The sequence below is a fragment of the Brassica napus genome, chromosome A10 (assembly GCF_020379485.1).
Source record: "Brassica napus cultivar Da-Ae chromosome A10, Da-Ae, whole genome shotgun sequence".
Taxonomy (NCBI): domain Eukaryota; kingdom Viridiplantae; phylum Streptophyta; class Magnoliopsida; order Brassicales; family Brassicaceae; genus Brassica; species Brassica napus.
In genome coordinates, this window is record NC_063443.1 from 251404 (window position 1) to 268870 (window position 17467).

The window sequence follows — 17467 nt, forward strand, 5'->3', positions numbered from 1 at the left end:
ATTAAATCATAGGTTCATATTTTTAATTTTTGCTCAAAACCTAGGGTTTAACCTCGCGAAATTTCTTTGGAGTTTTCGTTTAATTACTCAGTATACAAAGCCTTGATCGTTAGTGTTGTTTTAAAATTCTAAAGAAATTGGCTACATGTGTCAGATGTAATTAAGATTCTCTTTCATGTAATGAGCATCGTTTAGAATTTACTTAACAGTTAACTTTAGTCAAACTTCATAATATTCCCAAATTGGGGGGTTAACCATTATAAATGTTATTCTCAACAGAAACAGAGATAACAAAGGTTCCAAACCTCTTTGAAATTTATCATATTTTAGTGTAGGATGAACTATGCATTAAAACAATATTGTCATATTTTTTGAGTTTTTTCTCAAAATCTTTGTGTTAACCCCTACGAAACTATTGAGTTTTTCGGTAAATGCCTATATGCTGAAGCCTATGATCTTTAGTGTTGTTTTAAAAATTCTAAACATATTCTACATTTTATTATGTATATTAAACTATCTTTCATGATACATTAGCATATTTTTAATTTCTTATCACTTAATTAGTAGTAAAATTTCATAATACTTCTAAATTGGTAGATTAACCACTATAAAATGGCTATTTTCAAGAGAAACGGAGACAAAAAAATGTTCTAAACCTCTTTGATCTTCATCATATGTTTATTGCATGATGACACTATGCATTAAAACAGTATTGTCATATTTTTTGATTTATTTCAAAATCTACGTGTACCCCTACGAAAATATTGAGTTTTTCGGTAAATGCTCTATATACTGAAGTATGATCTTTAGTGTTGTTTTAAAATTTCTAAATACATTCTAAATTTGTATTAATGTATATTAAACTATATTTCATGGTTTTTGGACATATTTTTAATTTTTTATCAATTAATTTAGTAAAACTTCATATACTTCCTAAATATAAATAACCACTATAAAACCGTTATTTTCTAGAGAAACAAATACAAAGGTTCTAAATTTCTAAACCTGTTTGAACTTCATCATATGTAAATGCATGATGCAAATATTCATTCAAACATTATTATCATTTTTGAATTTTTCCCAAAATATATGTCTTAACCCCTACGAAAATATTGAGTTTTCAGAAAATGATCTATATACTAAGCCTATGATCTTTAGTATTGTTTTAAAAATTCTAAACACATTCTACATTTATAAATGTATATTAAACAATATTTCCTGCTACATGGGCATCTTTTTAATTTTTTATCAATCAATTTAGTAAACTTCATAATATTCTCTTAATTGGTGGATTAACCACTATAAAATGGCTATTCTCAAGAGAAACGGAGACAACATAGGTTCCAAACCTATTTGACATTCATCATATGTTAATGCATGATGAAACTATGCATTAAAATTATTTTCATATTTTTGAGTTTTTATCAAAATCTATGTGTTAACCCTTTGAAAATATTGAGTTTTTCGATAAATACTCTATATACAGAAGCATATGATATTTAACGTTGTTTTAAAATTTCTAAACATATTCTACATTTGTATTAATGTATATTAAACTCTCTTTTATGGTATATACGCATCGTTTTAATGTTTATCAATTAATTTAGTAAAACTTCATAATACTCTCTAAATTGGTAGATTAGCCACTATAAAATCGCTATTCTCTAAAAAAAGAGACAGCAAAGGTTGCAAACATATTTGACATTCATCATATTTAGTGCAGGATGCAACTATGCATTAAAATAGTATTATCATATTTTGAATTTTCTCTCTCAAAATCTATGTATTAAACCCTAATAAAATATTAAGGTAAATGTTATATATACCGAAGCCTATGATCTTCAGTATTGTTTTAAAAGTTCTAAACACATTCTACATTTGTATTAATGTATATTAAACTCTCTTTCATGGTACATGGACATCTTTTAATTTTTTATCAATTAATTTAGTATAACTTCATAATACTCCCTAAATTGGTGAACTAACCACTATAAACTCGCTATTCTCTAGAGAAACGAAGACAACAAAGGTTTCAAACCACTTTGACCTTCATAATATGTTAGTGCAAGATGAACCTATGCATTAAAACACTAATTTCAAATTTTTGAATTTTTCTCAAAATCTATGTGTTAACCCCTACGAAATATTGAGTTTTGGGGTAAATGCCTATATACTGAAGCCTATGATCTTTAGTGTTGTTTTAAAAAATTAAAACATTCTACATTTGTATTAATATATATTAAACTCTCTTCCTCGTACATGGGCATCGTTTTAGTTTCTTATCATTTAATTTAGTAAATTTCAAATACTTCATAAATGGTTGACTAACCACTATAAAATCGCTATTTTTCAAAAGAAACAGAGACAAAAAAGGTTCCAAACCTCTTTGACCTTCATCATATATTAGTGCAGGATACAACTATGCATTAAAACAGTATTGTCATATTTTTGATTTTTCTCAAAATCTATGTGTTAACCCCTGCGAAAATATTGAGTTTTTTTGATAAATGTTCTATATACAGAAGCCTATAATCTTTAGCGTTGTTTTAAAATTTCTAAACACATTCTACGTAATAATGTTTTTATTAAATTTTTTTTCATAGTACATGAACATCGTTTTAATTTATCATCAATTAATTTTGTAATTCATAATATTTCCTAAATTGTTGGTTTAACCACTATAAAATGCTATTCTCAAAAGAAACGAATGCAACAAAAGTTTCAAACCCTACGAAAATATTGAGTTTTTCAGTAAATACTCGCAGAAGCCTACGATCTTTATCGTTGTTTTAAAATTCTAAACACAATCCTAACTGATGACGTGTGGAACATAAAGTAGGTGTATAGTAGTGAAGATTAGATGACTTGCCAACCTAACATTCTTGAAAACCATTTATCAGTCACGGGTTGACTCCTTTTGTTTATTAAATCGAAATTACTAAACGGGACAGGATATCTTTGTTACTTTATGGAACGGAACTGCAACATCATTTACCAGAAAACGAATATATCTCTGATCAGCGGTTGCAATATACATACTGAACTAAAATGTATTTTAATCAGACTTCCGGAACTTACATGTCCATAAAATCCAGATGGTCTCTAACTGCAAAGCGGCGGTTGAAGCTTTATCTATGCCACTTTTTGGCACATTACTGTTCGATCACAGTTGAGTAGTTGACACTTCTTCCTCTTAAATTTGGCCAGCATGGAGTATCTTGCCTCGTTCCTTCCAAATAGAGTAGATAGTTTATAACTTTTGGCTCATGATTGAGGAGGCAAACGTTTGAGCCCCTATTTTGTGTCATTCCCTATATATGGCATTGGTATCTTTTGTTAATGTATATATCTGGAATTCTTCCGATTAATGAATTTTCCTCATGACCAGAAATATGAAATGAAATTATGCCATTATAAATCAGTCGAACTCTAAATCCACTATGTGAGATGATAGTACTAGGAGAGGGACGAATAATATTTGTTTTCTGGTAAGAGGTGATGTGCAGATCCTCAAACTGTATCTAGTATCAAATGAAGTATCCGAATGATTCCATGAATGGTTTGAACTAAGAAATAAAGATATTTACAAATGATTCCATATATATCCGAATGAACTAAGAAATAAAGATATTTATCAAATGAAGTATCCGAATGATTCCATATATATCTTATATGTCTCAAAGAAAGGATTTTTATAATATTTCAACGTTCACAATTTACAAACATACGTAAGGATTACAAACGAATGGGTTGAGTAACTTTGGGAGGTATAGCTTTTCCCACTAAAATATATCAAACGTTGAAAAATAAAGACCATAAAATGGTCAATATAACAAGCACACAAATACAGGTCAAATCACAGACCCACATTATTAACTTGCAATCCAAGCAACTTCCACAGCAGGTGAAAACAATTTTATACAAATATGTACTCGATCACCAGCTGAAACTGATTGATTCAAAATGGAGATTCTTAGAGCATCTCCAACCCATTGCTATTTTCACCTCTATAATAGCATTTAGAGGTGAATTGCTCCAACCCACCTCTATTTCTTCCTCTATAATAGAGATCTCTATTTTTTTCCTCTATTTATAGAGGAAAAAATAGCATTCCTCTATTTTTTACTCTATATTTTAGAGATTGCTATTTTAGGGGAATACATTGGAGCATATCTCACCTCTATTATAGAGTTCCCCTATTTTAGAGTGAAAATAGCAAAATACATTGGAGATGGTCTTAGCCAAACCAGTGGAACATATTTTCGCAACCTTTTGTCTCAACTTCTTTGGACCACACACAAGAACTCCCACACTCGAACCTTCCACGCCAAGTAGTAGTTCTGTTCATATACAAGCACCTAATTAGGATAACAATACTCATATATACACAGAGATATATAGATGTAGAAAGAGATATAAGGTATATTACTCGTGAGGTTAGGTCTTTCTCCGTAATGCAGGCTGGTACGTTGCACTAGCGATTCTTGTGGAGAACTTTCGATTTCTCTCATGGAGTTATAACCGCACGAGGTTGGAGAAGACGTTGTCGATGGAAGTTCGACGTTCTGGACCTGTTTAGTTTCGACGTTGTGCCGTACTTTTTCTTGTTCCAAAACATAGCTGCACTTGAAGTGGCCATGATGCTCACACAGATGACCAAGATGTATATAATGGATTCTGAAGTCCAAGAATAGATCTTGTAGGTGTTGTGGTCGATCGGGTAAATGTAATACCTACTGATGATACCGATGATTATCATAAAGATGAGGAACGATGACGAGAGAATGCCGCCGAGCCAGAGCCATGAGTTTGGTCCTAGGATTGCTGAGATGGGTTGGTCTGAAAGACTTGGTTTGAACCAGAGAGTTTTGATTTGCTCCGTTGTAGCTTCGCTTTTTGGCTCTTTCTCTCGGGTTATGAAGGCTTCGATTTTGATGTTAATGTCGGAGGAGAGTTCGGTCTGGAGGCCGGATAATGGCAAGACAAGATGGAGCATGGATATTTCTGAAGAGTTCTTAAAAGCGCAAATCAGAGTGATTTTGGGGATTTTGCATTTTTGGTTTTGGCTTGTTGCGATCATATCACGGATGACTGAGATAAATGGAGTTATGCCACTTCCTCCGCTCACCATAACCAGAGCTTCATGCCTATAAATAACACCATACAAAATACATATGATATCAATGTTTCTTCAAACGCAAGCAATCAATTAAATTTCTTGATGGGTCTTTGAGAAAGTAACTGACCTAAAGAAATCGGTGGAAGCAGGGCCGTAAGGACCCTCGATAGAAACAGCAAGGCGGTCTATCTGATGAGAAGAAGAAAGCCTCTGATAAAGTTTAGTTGACCATTTGCCTTCCCTTTTGATCACGACACTTAGCTTCTCTGCCTCAAGGTTGCTACTCGAAGTTATCGTAAATGGATGCCATTGTAGCCTTGAAATGCTCGGTATGTTCACAAATAATATGCTCGTCGGGCTATAAACCAACCCTGTTCAACATATATAATATAGCTTAGAGCTTTAAGTCGCAATAACAAAGTGTTATAAAATAAGATAAAAGATAATTAATATTTTGGGAACTCACTAGGGTTTTTGGAGAAAGTGAGCTCGATGGTGTCGGAAGGAAGAATCCGAGCAGAGAGCAAGCGTATATTGTCACGTGACTGAGAAACCTAAGGAAACGATCGACCATGAAGATGTAGAAACCGGGAAAAGAGATAAACGTGTAAGAGATGCCGACGTGGAAGACGAAGAAGAGCATGAAGACGATGTAGAGGTAGTGTGTGTAGAAGAAGACTTCGAAGAATCTCCTCCTTACCGCTGGATATGTGGTGGCCCACATAACAAGCCCGGCCACCAGAGATATCTCTCCGGCCAAGTTCGATATATCCTTTGTATCCCACATGAGCATCTGCAGTTGATTAAATAAATATTCGATATGTATATAGATATATTATTAAGGGATATGTATCCCACATTGGAAAATCAATGGGACATTAAGTAATATATAAAGGGTTAGGGCCAATCCACTAATTGCCAATTGGTTTTAAGTTGGAAGCCCATAATAAACCCCGAATCTAACATGGTATCAGAGCCCAGATCCGAATAAGTTAAACCCTTAATTAATATTAACCCTACCCGACCGGGTATATAGGTCGTAATTGATTCGCTCGACCGAGTATAACTGTCTTAAAGTTCCGAGATTTCTGGCCGATAAGAGCCATCATCTCGAGGAGGGGTATTAAGGGATATGTATCCCACATTGGAAAATCAATGGGACATTAAGTAATATATAAAGGGTTAGGGCCAATCCACTAATTGCCAATTGGTTTTAAGTTGGAAGCCCATAATAAACCCGAATCTAACATGCATATGATTTTCTTCCAACCTCGATCAATACGAAATTCTTTCAGTTACAGAAGCGCATGAAGCGAAATTGAATTATCACATTAACTGGAATAAAAGTCATATTCGTATATATACTACATTATACATATGATTTCTATTAAATGCGTGTTTCAAAGATATGGCGTTTTACAGTTAGAAGAAAATGGCGTTTTACATATTAGTTGCTTTATATTCACATTATTGCATGTGAAGACCAAAAATATTAAATTTTACCGCATTTTATTATATTGAACTATAAAAAAGTACTGCACTATTGCGTATGTATGGAAGCTGATCCATTCAGAGATGACGTTGACGGGAATTATAGCATTGATTTAGAAACGTTGACTTTATTCTATCTAGAGGTGGGACCCAACTATTGGACTATTAGGCAAAGCCAAAAAATCTAATCCATAATATTTGATAACTAGTAGAACAAGTATGTTATATACCTGGGAGATTTCATGCACAGAGACCCAATAGATGATGTAACATAGACCATGAGCGGTGAAAATTGCAATGACCATATGGCCCAGCCAAATATGGTATTTGATGCTTGACTCTGAAGTTAGTCCTACCGCCGGTAGCAACGACGAGCCACGTGCCACCGGTAAGAACAAAAACGCTAAACATATGTTTCCGATAAACCCTATCCTTAGCGCCGCTGATTCCAGCTTGGCTTGCCACCTTAAAATATTAATCAAAACTATTGAGACAGATACTAAACTCTCGATATAGTTCTCTTAATCTAAGATATTGACATGTGATAAACTATGATAAAATTAGTATTTCAGTAATCAATCAAATACACTCATATGTTTTTGTATAGTATTTTCACTAACAAAAATAATTTGTTTTGGTGAATATAAATAATGGAGTACTAATGAACTAATTAATCTTCAAATATATATATGTTCAGAAGTTAAGTAGAAATTATCCAACCAAATATATATATATATATATATATATATATATATATATGTATGGTTGATAAGAAAAAGAATTCTTACAAGTATTGGCCATCTGCAGCGGCTGATTGAGGAGTGATAGTGGCAAATTTATTGCGCAAGTAAGTGATAAAGCTCCAAAGAAGAAGAGCCACAAACATAGCCAAGAACATGATCTCAGTAACTGAGACTATCCCCAATGGTCCCTTCACTAACATTGGCTTTCTCAGTGCACTCCACACTCCCCCCTTTATCTCCCTTTATTATATCCATTATACAGAAACAAATTGTAAGAAATGATGAAAGTTATACAACTTGTCTGTCGACATAATTCACCCGTTGAATTTTGTACCTATCAATATGGTGTGGACTCTTTCGTTTCTTGAAGTGGAGATACACACATCCCAGACAAGCTACGAGGATCATCGGGAACATATACATGAAAAGTGTCGTCCCTGTCGTGCAAACAGAGAAGATATTAACAAATTTTAATCAATTATTTTAAAAGTTGTAAATACAAACGGAGGTTCCTACGAAAGCATGAGCTAATGGAAGGAACAATTAGATGATTAATGGTTGCTTTACTAATCCATCTATTGATCATGCAAACCTGTGGCACCAAAATAAGTTGATGCTCCAAACTTTAGACGCATATAAGGCTGCCACTTGTTTTTATAAGTTCGTGTTGGCATCATGATCCAAAGCATGATAGTTCCAAGGAAAACCACCATCATGAAGAACTTAGTCATCTCCATCCTATCTCTATCTCTCTCGCTCTCTTATGATTTTAAAAGATATGATGGCTTTAGTGAGAAGGATCAGCTAGCTTATTTTGAGGGAGGAGTGGTAGAGAAAGAGTGTATATATAAAGAAAATCTTGAGTGGAATGAGATGAAGTAAGGTAGTTGCATGCTCCATGCATGTGACTCTCCCCGTGGATCTTGTTTTTTTTTTTTTTTGCACTATCTACATCCATTTGTTTTTGTTTTTTTTTTGTGGGGGAGGGGGGGGGGGGGGGGGGGTCGAGATGACGTAAAAATGTACACTATGTGTTGAACAACAGAAAATACGATTATGCGATTTGAAAAACATAGGATGTATTCCATACAAAATCGTTATGACACTTAATTAGTATGGTAACAAAGTCTTGGAAACCAAACTCTTTTTTTCCTTGGATCGAGTAGTTTCAGATTTGTATTGAAAGCTAAACCGCATAAAAGAATACACTTTTATTGCCTAACTTAGTTTTTGTTTTGAAGAAAACACCCGGAAGATACTATGCTATTGTTTAATACTTTTCAAAAATTTATGTGGCATAAAAATCATATATGCATGATCAATGTGGACTCTTTATCAAAGAATTTAAGAGTTTGACTTGAGGAAGAAGCCACGGATCATGCTACTTTTTTACTGATCACAGCATAGCCTATCTGATAATTAACTACTTTAATAAGCATTGATCCGTTAAAACATGTCCGATACATTTTAAGTATGACATTAGATGTTCATTTTAAGTATAACAAGTAAATTAATACTAAGCTACTTGGGTCTCATAGACTCATGTGCGAAAAACTCCGCATAAGAGCATAAGACTAATGTTTCCCAAAAGATAAAAAAAATAAAAGAGTTATAAGACTATATCCGTTACAGTCTTAAAGATAACGTAATAGTTTGTAAGAATTAAGAAGTGGGATAAAAGATATTATACCCAGATAAGATGGTTAAGCAAGTGATTTTTTTTTGTAACTCATGAAGTTAGTGATTTTCGTAGGTTTGATCTGATTTATCAAGATCTGATTTATATTGTAGATTTTGAAGTATAGCGTACCAAGTGACATACATACTAGCTATATAAATGCAATATAATAATTAAGATACTTCTAAGTTGTAACCACTGCTCACTGGAAAACCCACGTTGTGTCGCTTTTCACCAGACGGGCGGTGTTGTACGTTATCAGGTCTCCCCCGTCTATACTTGATCCTTGGATATGATATGCGAAGAGAATAATATATATCGACGATTTTAAAAGGAAAAAAACAAAAGCATTTACTCTCTTCGCATATCATATCAACGGATCCAAAAAAACATATTTACTGAATCAACCACCAGAAATAACCAACTAGTTCTAGGTATGAATAACTTGAAATAATATCAATATCATACATGCATCAGTTGGAAATTCCGAAAGTAGTTCTTCTCTATAGCTTTGTGTGAAAGTTACACTAAGATATGGTAGTGAGACCAAACCAATAATAGAAAAAAAATACACTATTTGACAGAGAATTCAACAATTTCATCATCTTCACAAGCTCCAACATCAATCACCATCGTCCCATTCTTTTTCGTAGGCAATATTCTACAACAATCTCTTCTCGGAGCCTAAATTGCACCAAAACAAGAATCAATAGCATCATCATATATATAGCAGTAAACAAAAATCAGCTAATGTAGTTACTAACCTTATTTTTGTTCCATCTATCGGGAACGAGCTTTTTATAAACTATAACCCGTTCGATATCAGAAGGATCCGATACTTCCCAATCACATTCAAGATCCCACATGTCATACCACCTCACGTACTCGCTTGCAGTTCTGTGTAAGGCCGAATCAGGAAGCGCATTGGAGAGGAAGTACACGCGTGGACGTTGACACGTGCTTTTGCTGAAAAGACGTGTGTTAAAAGCGTAGCTTTTGCCGTCTCCGTGCTTGTACCAATCTATAAATGTGCGTGTCGGGATCTCCATCTCTCTCGCTGACAATAGACCACGTATAATCTGAACTGTGTATCCCCATGACACAGACACAGTCCAACGGTGTGTAGTGTCATAACAAACTGATTGCTGAGTGAGGCTCGCTGAATCCAGTTTGGCTGGAGCCATGAGACGTTTCATGGCGTTGACTCGACCCATGTTTGGGAATACTGGATCCACTATGTCTAGATGATGCATGGAGACAATTGGAGCTAATGGATGGGCTGATAACAGGCCCAGTAGTTTCCCATATATATCAAACTGTTGCAACAAAAGAAAAATACTGTGGGTAAAACTACGCGGATCGATAAATAAGGGAACAAAGATTTCGAATATCGATATATTTGATATTTTTATGGTTTGATTAGAATAAGATTTGGTTTTAAGATATTAACTAGATCTATGATCTATCATAAAAACAACAAAAGAATAAACAAAAGCTGTATAAATAATTGTAAATGTACAGAGGAATGTAAGATTAACACGTAGCTAACAACTAACTATATATTTGACTAGAAGTACAGAAGCTTTTAGTGGGAGCAATGACTTATATGAGACTAGAACCTATATTTGTGCCGAATTGTCGTGATAATAAAATCATTTAAATTTAAGGGTAATGTGAACTTTTTAAAAAAAAAAAAAAAGATCAGAGTCAAAGTTTCCAACATAAAAACTAACCAAATGTAACATAAACATAGTATGACCGTAACAGTTTTCACACTATCAAACTTCACTTAGTATACACGGATATTAATGAAAAAATAAAAGATTATAAAATATTTCTATCAAAATAATTAAATGAAAATTACGTTAGAATCCTGTGTGTTAATAAACAACCGAAAGCATGAAAACTTAAAACATCCTATTGGTAGAGAAAAACTTCAAAATATGGTTGAGATATGGGGATTCTTTTTCAAAAATGCAGTAGAGGAAAAAGATCTTCAAAAGGAGAAGAGTATCATAGTAGTTTGAATATAATATCAATAAAAAGATACACATACCAACAAAACAAAGTAGAAGACGAACCTGATGAAAACCAACTTCTCTAGTCAAAGGAACACCAAGCTCCGCCATACAAGCGTGAATCCGATCGTCGGAGCCGTACAATTCGGGATATCTCTGAATACAACGATCTTGCATCTTCTCCAACGCCTTAGCCAAGGGGTAGCTAATGGCGAATCCTCCTCCACCGTAAGCCATCCCGTAGGAGAACTTCAGATTCTGAATGTGACTCTCCGACGAGCTCCCAATGTAATAGAACTGGCTGTGATCGTATTTTCTCAGAACACTAACAAGATTCTCCGTGAAAAACACGGTGTCGTCGTCTCCCATCACAATCCACCTCACGTTTCTCTCAGACTCTGTTCCGTTTAAGAGCCTCACTGTCTCGGACACGATTCGCGTGAGTCTCAGCGCCGCTCTGTTGCCCTTTGGGTACGTGTACTCGAACCTTGACGTGTCGGAAGATATTTTGATAGGAGGGAGACCGGCGGAAACGGTGTCGTTGTCGTCAATGTGTTTGTCTAACCAAACGACGCCGTTCATTTCCCCGTTGGGTTTCCACCAGAGCTTCACGTAGTCTCTTCTGCGTTTCCAGAGCTTCGCAGACGCAGCGATCCCGAACACCACGTGTTTTATCTCCGTGTCTTCAGGTTTTGGACTCGTGTAAGATCCGGATCCGGATCCGACTGGCGAAACCGCGATTTTCATGAGAGATCGAGGTGGAGTATAGGAGGTGAAATCGTACGAGTAGAAAACGAATTGGATGCAGAATATAACGGCGAAAGTTAAGACTAGCTTTGAGATGAGCCTAAACAAAGACGAAGAATGTGAGTTACATGAAAACGTTTTGGCTTTCTCGTATGAATATGGCTTTTGATCTCTCTTATCGTCTCCCATGCCTGAAAATAATTTTAAAAAAGGGTTTCTACACACCGGAGAATGAGGAAGACTACGTTGGTTACTGCTGGTGATTATGTTTTTATAGAGAGCTCTCTCTACCTAGCTCCTCTTATAAAGGAGATATGAAAATAAAACGGTTTTTTATTTATACAATCGTTACTTTTTTGGTCTTTATCCCATGGAAAGGATATTATGGATTCCTTTGTTCTTCTGATCCATTAATTTATTTTAATTTATTTTAATTTAAACAGTAAGTATCTTTATGAAATTAATTATATACATTATACTTCGGCAGGTGTATATTGTATATATGTAATTTGTAAACATGGTAAGTTATATTGACTGTACCCATTACATCCTGTCAAATTGATATATCAGGATAGTCAATGACTACTTTTCGTGATCACTTTTTTTTTTTATCATGTTTGATCAAGATTCCATTGGGTATTTAACATTTACATTTGGTTTTGTTTAGTCTCTCCAAAATTAGAGTTTGATTCAAGTGTTAAAAATGAATAATAAAATAAAATAAACAATGTCTGTACGTTTTATATATTTCATGAACTAAGAAATATAAGAAAAATGGAAATTATCAATCTTTTAGAAATATCCTGAAATTTCTTCAAATCATCTTAAAATCATAATAACAACTTTACAAAATCTACTCAATCTCAAATACTTTTGGATTTAGTATTATTTTAAAATTATTAAAATTATATTATATTTATTATTATTCTGTAGCAATGAAAATAAAAACATATTTGAGAATTTTATAAATCTTGAGGGATATTAATTTTACCTTATGCTTTCCTTTAAATATATCATCAAAGAAAATAATTACATCCTTTCGAGAAAAGGGAAAATGTAAAAAGAAAATATAATACCAAATTCACTTCCTAATGAAAAAAATAATCAATACAATACTAAAAGCTGAATATAATCAACAGAGAAGCTATCCACGTTGGACTAAATAATCGACCAATAGAAAGCTTGCTTTTTGCCACATCAGCACAGATCTTGGGTATTGTTGGGCTTTTCTTTATATTTTTGATCTGTTTTGTTTGATGTGTCTAGCCCACAAAACTAATCTGAGAAGCTGAGAAACCAAACGATGAATCTCTTCTCTTTCATGTCGTTCTTTGTCTCTATTTCTACCGTCTTCTCATCTTTCCTCCTCATACAAAAACGTTTCCCGTTTCTTCAGTCGAGATTGTCTTCTCATCTCCCGTACTTCCTCCATCTTTCATGATTATATATGTCAAAGTCACCAACAATAGATCAATCCAATTGTTTGTTTTAATTTCATCACCTACACTTCAATTCGAAATACAATTTTCCAGTTTCAAAGTTACATCGACTTGGGAGTACTCCGGGTATCATTGTAAAATGCCTCTAATCATGTTTTCGGATTTCGCCTAACCATGTATCAGATCCCTGTTTGCTTCATCATCCCTTAAATCAGAGAAATATGAGTCGTACCATGGTGAACAAGGCCTTAAAGGCTAACCAAATCAGAACCGGAGCTGAACGCAAGAGATCTTCTGGTAAGAGAAAGACATATATGTCTAAAAATAAGTGTTAATCGAGTCATTATCCTTGATTTATTGCTTCTACCATAACTAATTTACAAATATGTCTTCTCGCATACATGAAATTAGTGGCATGTTTAGCCTTAGGTATGTCCTTGAAGACGACAGTTCCCACACGAACACAACGGCAACCCAAACTCAGAAGAAGTAAGCGTTGAAATATGTTAGCTTTTGGCATATTAGTTCGATATTTAAAAGAGTGTGACATTAGACAGGTTTCTGTCGAGTTTCTCATTCCTGGTTAAAAAAAAAACTGGTGAGATTTTCAGTTGATCATCTGAGGTATGGATACACAAACATGATGCAAGAGAAAGGCATAAGGTCTCTAAATTCCAGAAATTTAAACATGCATACCAATTTTAATTTTTCTATGTTTTCAATGATATCTAACATGTATAATTCCTTACCTTAGGAGCACATGTATTAATACATATTTCTACTCAGTTCCACTTAATTACCAGAAGGATGGTTTCAAACTTCAACCGACTGTACCATATCTCAAATCCGTTTTGAATCGGTGGTATCTAAAGTTTATGTAAATCGACGATTTGTTTCCAGGTTTCATGTCCATCTACTTTCCATATGGGTTCAGAATGTATTTGTACAACTTAACTTAGCATATGTTCTGTATTTGAATTGCAGGCCTATATGTTGGTGCATTCGGACCTAAAGGCACTGAGATAGTACAACTTCATTGTCAGTATGGACACTAAAGTGATGTAGAGGAAAGCAACTCCTCAATATTGAGTTCTTTGAATATACTGATGCTGTGAAGTTACATGGGATCCAAATATGTCGGCTGGCCAGGTTATTTATCTATTTAGTTCTTTAACTTTTTTCGTATTATGTATGGGATAAAATTTTAAATATGGTCATAAATTCTTGGTAGAAAATATTTTGTGCAAGAGTTGGAAGGGAAGTCGTGTGAGGAATCGTGGATTCTATAGGAAATGGTGTGGTAGTGACACTTTAATCATCTCTTGAGTTTAGGTTTTATGTGAACTACAATTACTGAATCTAAAGTTTATTCAGAGAGTTGTTTGTGTATATGAAGCTTTGGAGATGCATGTGTTGGAGGGCCGCTTTTAAAACTCAATGGAATGGTGAGACAATATAGACAACCCGTCAGTTATTTGTCCCGGAATGCGACCATACGGGATAGGTGGGGTTCTAAATAACACATGTGTTGGACACAAGAACTTAATGAGGCTTTTGTTGACGCTGTGCCTAATCAGCTTGGCGGTAGTCAACGTGCGTAAACTTTCCTCTTCTCTTTGTTCCTGTAAATAAATATTTGAAGGCTATTAACTATAAACAGTGGCGCTTACCATTCTCTTGGACTTCTTCTTTCAACCATAGGAGCCACGCCTTAGACTGTTCTGAATAACATAGGTTTTGTTCTTATCCTGACTATTTATTTCGTTTTCTTGCAATTCATGTTGTTACAGTTATCTCCTTTTGTATTTTCTTACGGAGAGAAATACAGAAAGCAAAAGCATAAGCAGGAGACTTTGGAAGCTACAGCATATACTTTCACAAATACTTTTGTGCTTTCCTGAGCTATAAACCACATATGGGTCTTGAAAATTAATCATTCCTTAGAGAGGCTAATGTCTCTAAGGCAACAGGTTACAAAGGAACCCATATTTTTGATAACTGTGTTTCTTTCTTCACAGGGGAACCTCGAGAGAAGAAGATGACATCAACGGAAGAAATCAAATATCTTGACATGTTAACGTAATAAATTTCAGTTTCAAACTGCATAACAAACCTCTAATATTTTATTTTTGGAATTTTGACTGTGTTACGTTTACTTATATGTTAAATTTTGTCACTCTTTTTTACCAGGAGCATTGAGATCGTAGAATCTTTAAGGTTACAAACTGAAGTTCAGAAACACCTCCATCTCCAGCTTGAGGTAATGATTTCACCTGCATAGCGTTAAAAAGGTATCCTTCTTTGCCTGCTTTCTAACCGAAAAAAGTATTAGTACTACATATCATGACTATTATCTGATGTTGTTTTAGTTTGTCTCATATGAGAGAGAGAGATCTTTGATGTATACACCACATATGCCTCTGTGTTGTTTTAGTTTGTCTCATATATAATACTTAGGCAAAGGTAGTATGTGGTTTGATTTCAAGTTATACTTGTGACGGTGTAAACATGGGACTGACAAATACTCGGTTCATGGATTGCTTTACCTTTTATACCAAGCTATGTCTCATTTATGTTCCGGTAAAAAAAAGAACTGGTTTATATTATGGAAAAGGTTGCAGAATTCGCAATCAATGAATTTTTAGATGCAACCTGCAAGTCCTCTCTTTGGACTTTTATTAATCATGAAACTGATACTATGAGGTCTTAGAGAGTGTGTGGAAACAGAACAGTTTCAGATGTGTACAACGTATAGTTGCTCATTACTTGAATTGTTTTTAAGATTCTCATGTTTTGCCTTTCTTCTACTACTTGATTTGAATAAAATCAAATACATAATGTATCCTCCAAGTTTCTATTTCCTCGGATGTTTCACTAATTTATGGACTTCTTATTTCTTTAAGTAAATAACCTTTTAACTTTCTAAGATTAATTAGTTACTTTAAAGTAGAGAATCTGAGTTTAAGTATATTCTTTTATGTTACTAACAAATGGATAGGTTGTGGGTTCAAAATAGTGTAAGGAACTTATGTTGTACCTCTTTGTACAAAACTTATCATCTTTTTAAATCAGGTAATAACTTATGTATGTAATATTTAAAGAACTATATGTTAATTTAAGAGTTTGGCATATTTTATGGTCTCTCCCATTGTGTTATCATGTAGTCTGATGCGTCTTCTACTAATATAGTCAAACATTCTTACATTTTCACAGGTTTTTTCTTCTGCCTAAAGCCTTGACTCTTTGATTTTTCAGACAAGCAATTCTCTGTTCGGGAGACTTCATTGCGGTCAGGTGCGAGGGACCAGTTTATCATAGAGAAAGCATAGCACGCAGATTGAGGTTGACTCAGTCATGGCAATCTAAGATATTGAGGTTTTGATATTTTTAAGGCACGTGTTTTACTTTTCGTTATACCAGAAATTTTGGTCATGCTGAACCACTCTCCTTAAATGATCGACTCATATAAATAATATATATTAAAAAAAAATTGATGCAGGCTTCCAGATTCTAACACCCGAAAACAACGACGCTTTTGTACTCCACATTTGAAGATCATGTATCCCTATATATTAAAAAAGAAGCATTATAATAAATGTATTGACACATGTCAGCTTTATAATGATTTAGCAATTAATGCATTCACATACTAATTTTTTTAATTTCTAATTTAATGTGTTTAAACACTAATTTTTTAAATTAATCTATTTTTAGTTACTTATCCATTAGTGAGTTGCAATTTCCAGTAGCTGAGAAGTATAATCAGCTGATCTAAAGATTAAAATGGAACATGTGGCGGTTCTTGATTTAGATAATGTGTAATAAAACTATAAAAGGGTATATACCATTTCTGTTTTTTTTAACTTATACCATTTTTATTTCAGAAGTGGGATTTATTTAATTCGTACTCATTAGTATTAAATATATGCAATTGGTTCAGTTTACCGACTTAGCAAGGTTGTATTTTCTCATTTTGTTGGATTATGACACTGTTTTTACTTTTGCCTGATATACCAACAAATAGTTTTGTTAAGTTGCAAAGAAAATTTGATTTAAAATATATTATTCAAGCCATCATCATTAAACAATTTAATTGAGTTTTCATATTTTAATATTGAGACAAAAAAAGTTTTAACATTCTCAATAACCTTTTGCACCAAAGTTATATGTTTAAAATAAAGGTCCGTTTAGCTATAAAATACTATAGTGAGTTTAGTAACACTTCTTTCACG

The 17467-nt window shown here is 33.9% G+C and overlaps 1 protein-coding gene, 1 long non-coding RNA gene and 1 pseudogene across 10 annotated transcripts; 1 reads left to right on the forward strand and 2 right to left on the reverse strand.

Annotated features, from left to right (window-relative positions):
• Nucleotides 1–3716: 3716 nt before the first annotated feature.
• Nucleotides 3717–8172, reverse strand: LOC125579255 (annotated as a pseudogene).
• Nucleotides 8173–9459: 1287 nt separating this feature from the next.
• LOC125579298 lies at nucleotides 9460–12052 on the reverse strand. The gene is made up of 3 exons (XM_048743308.1): nucleotides 11113–12052; nucleotides 9796–10347; nucleotides 9460–9715 (listed from the first exon to the last, which is right to left on the reverse strand). Exons 1-3 carry the CDS (start codon nucleotides 11983–11985, stop codon nucleotides 9605–9607), a joined length of 1536 nt encoding a protein of 511 aa, XP_048599265.1. The 5' UTR covers nucleotides 11986–12052; the 3' UTR covers nucleotides 9460–9604.
• Nucleotides 12053–13077: 1025 nt separating this feature from the next.
• LOC125579300 lies at nucleotides 13078–16633 on the forward strand. Of its 9 annotated transcripts, none has more exons than XR_007317275.1 (10): nucleotides 13078–13532; nucleotides 13647–13724; nucleotides 13793–13898; nucleotides 13990–14135; nucleotides 14220–14384; nucleotides 14467–14535; nucleotides 14632–14828; nucleotides 15026–15314; nucleotides 15426–15526; nucleotides 16491–16633. It is a non-coding gene; the product is annotated as an uncharacterized LOC125579300 (long non-coding RNA). The 9 variants fall into 9 exon arrangements; XR_007317274.1 differs by having other exon boundaries at nucleotides 13789–13898; nucleotides 15426–15495; nucleotides 16491–16627; XR_007317279.1 differs by having other exon boundaries at nucleotides 14896–15314; nucleotides 15426–15495; nucleotides 16491–16627.
• The last annotated feature ends 834 nt before the right edge of the window (nucleotides 16634–17467 follow it).

Excerpts from the sequence above, each read along its gene's own strand:
- LOC125579298 (XM_048743308.1), bottom strand. The coding sequence starts at position 11,985 with ATGGGAGACGATAAGAGAGATCAAAAGCCATATTCATACGAGAAAGCC. Across the intron at positions 10,348-11,112 it reads GAGAAGTTGGTTTTCATCAG|TTTGATATATATGGGAAACT; the intron begins GTTCGTCTTCTA and ends TTGTTGCAACAG. Across the intron at positions 9,716-9,795 it reads ATAGATGGAACAAAAATAAG|GCTCCGAGAAGAGATTGTTG; the intron begins GTTAGTAACTAC and ends GGTGCAATTTAG.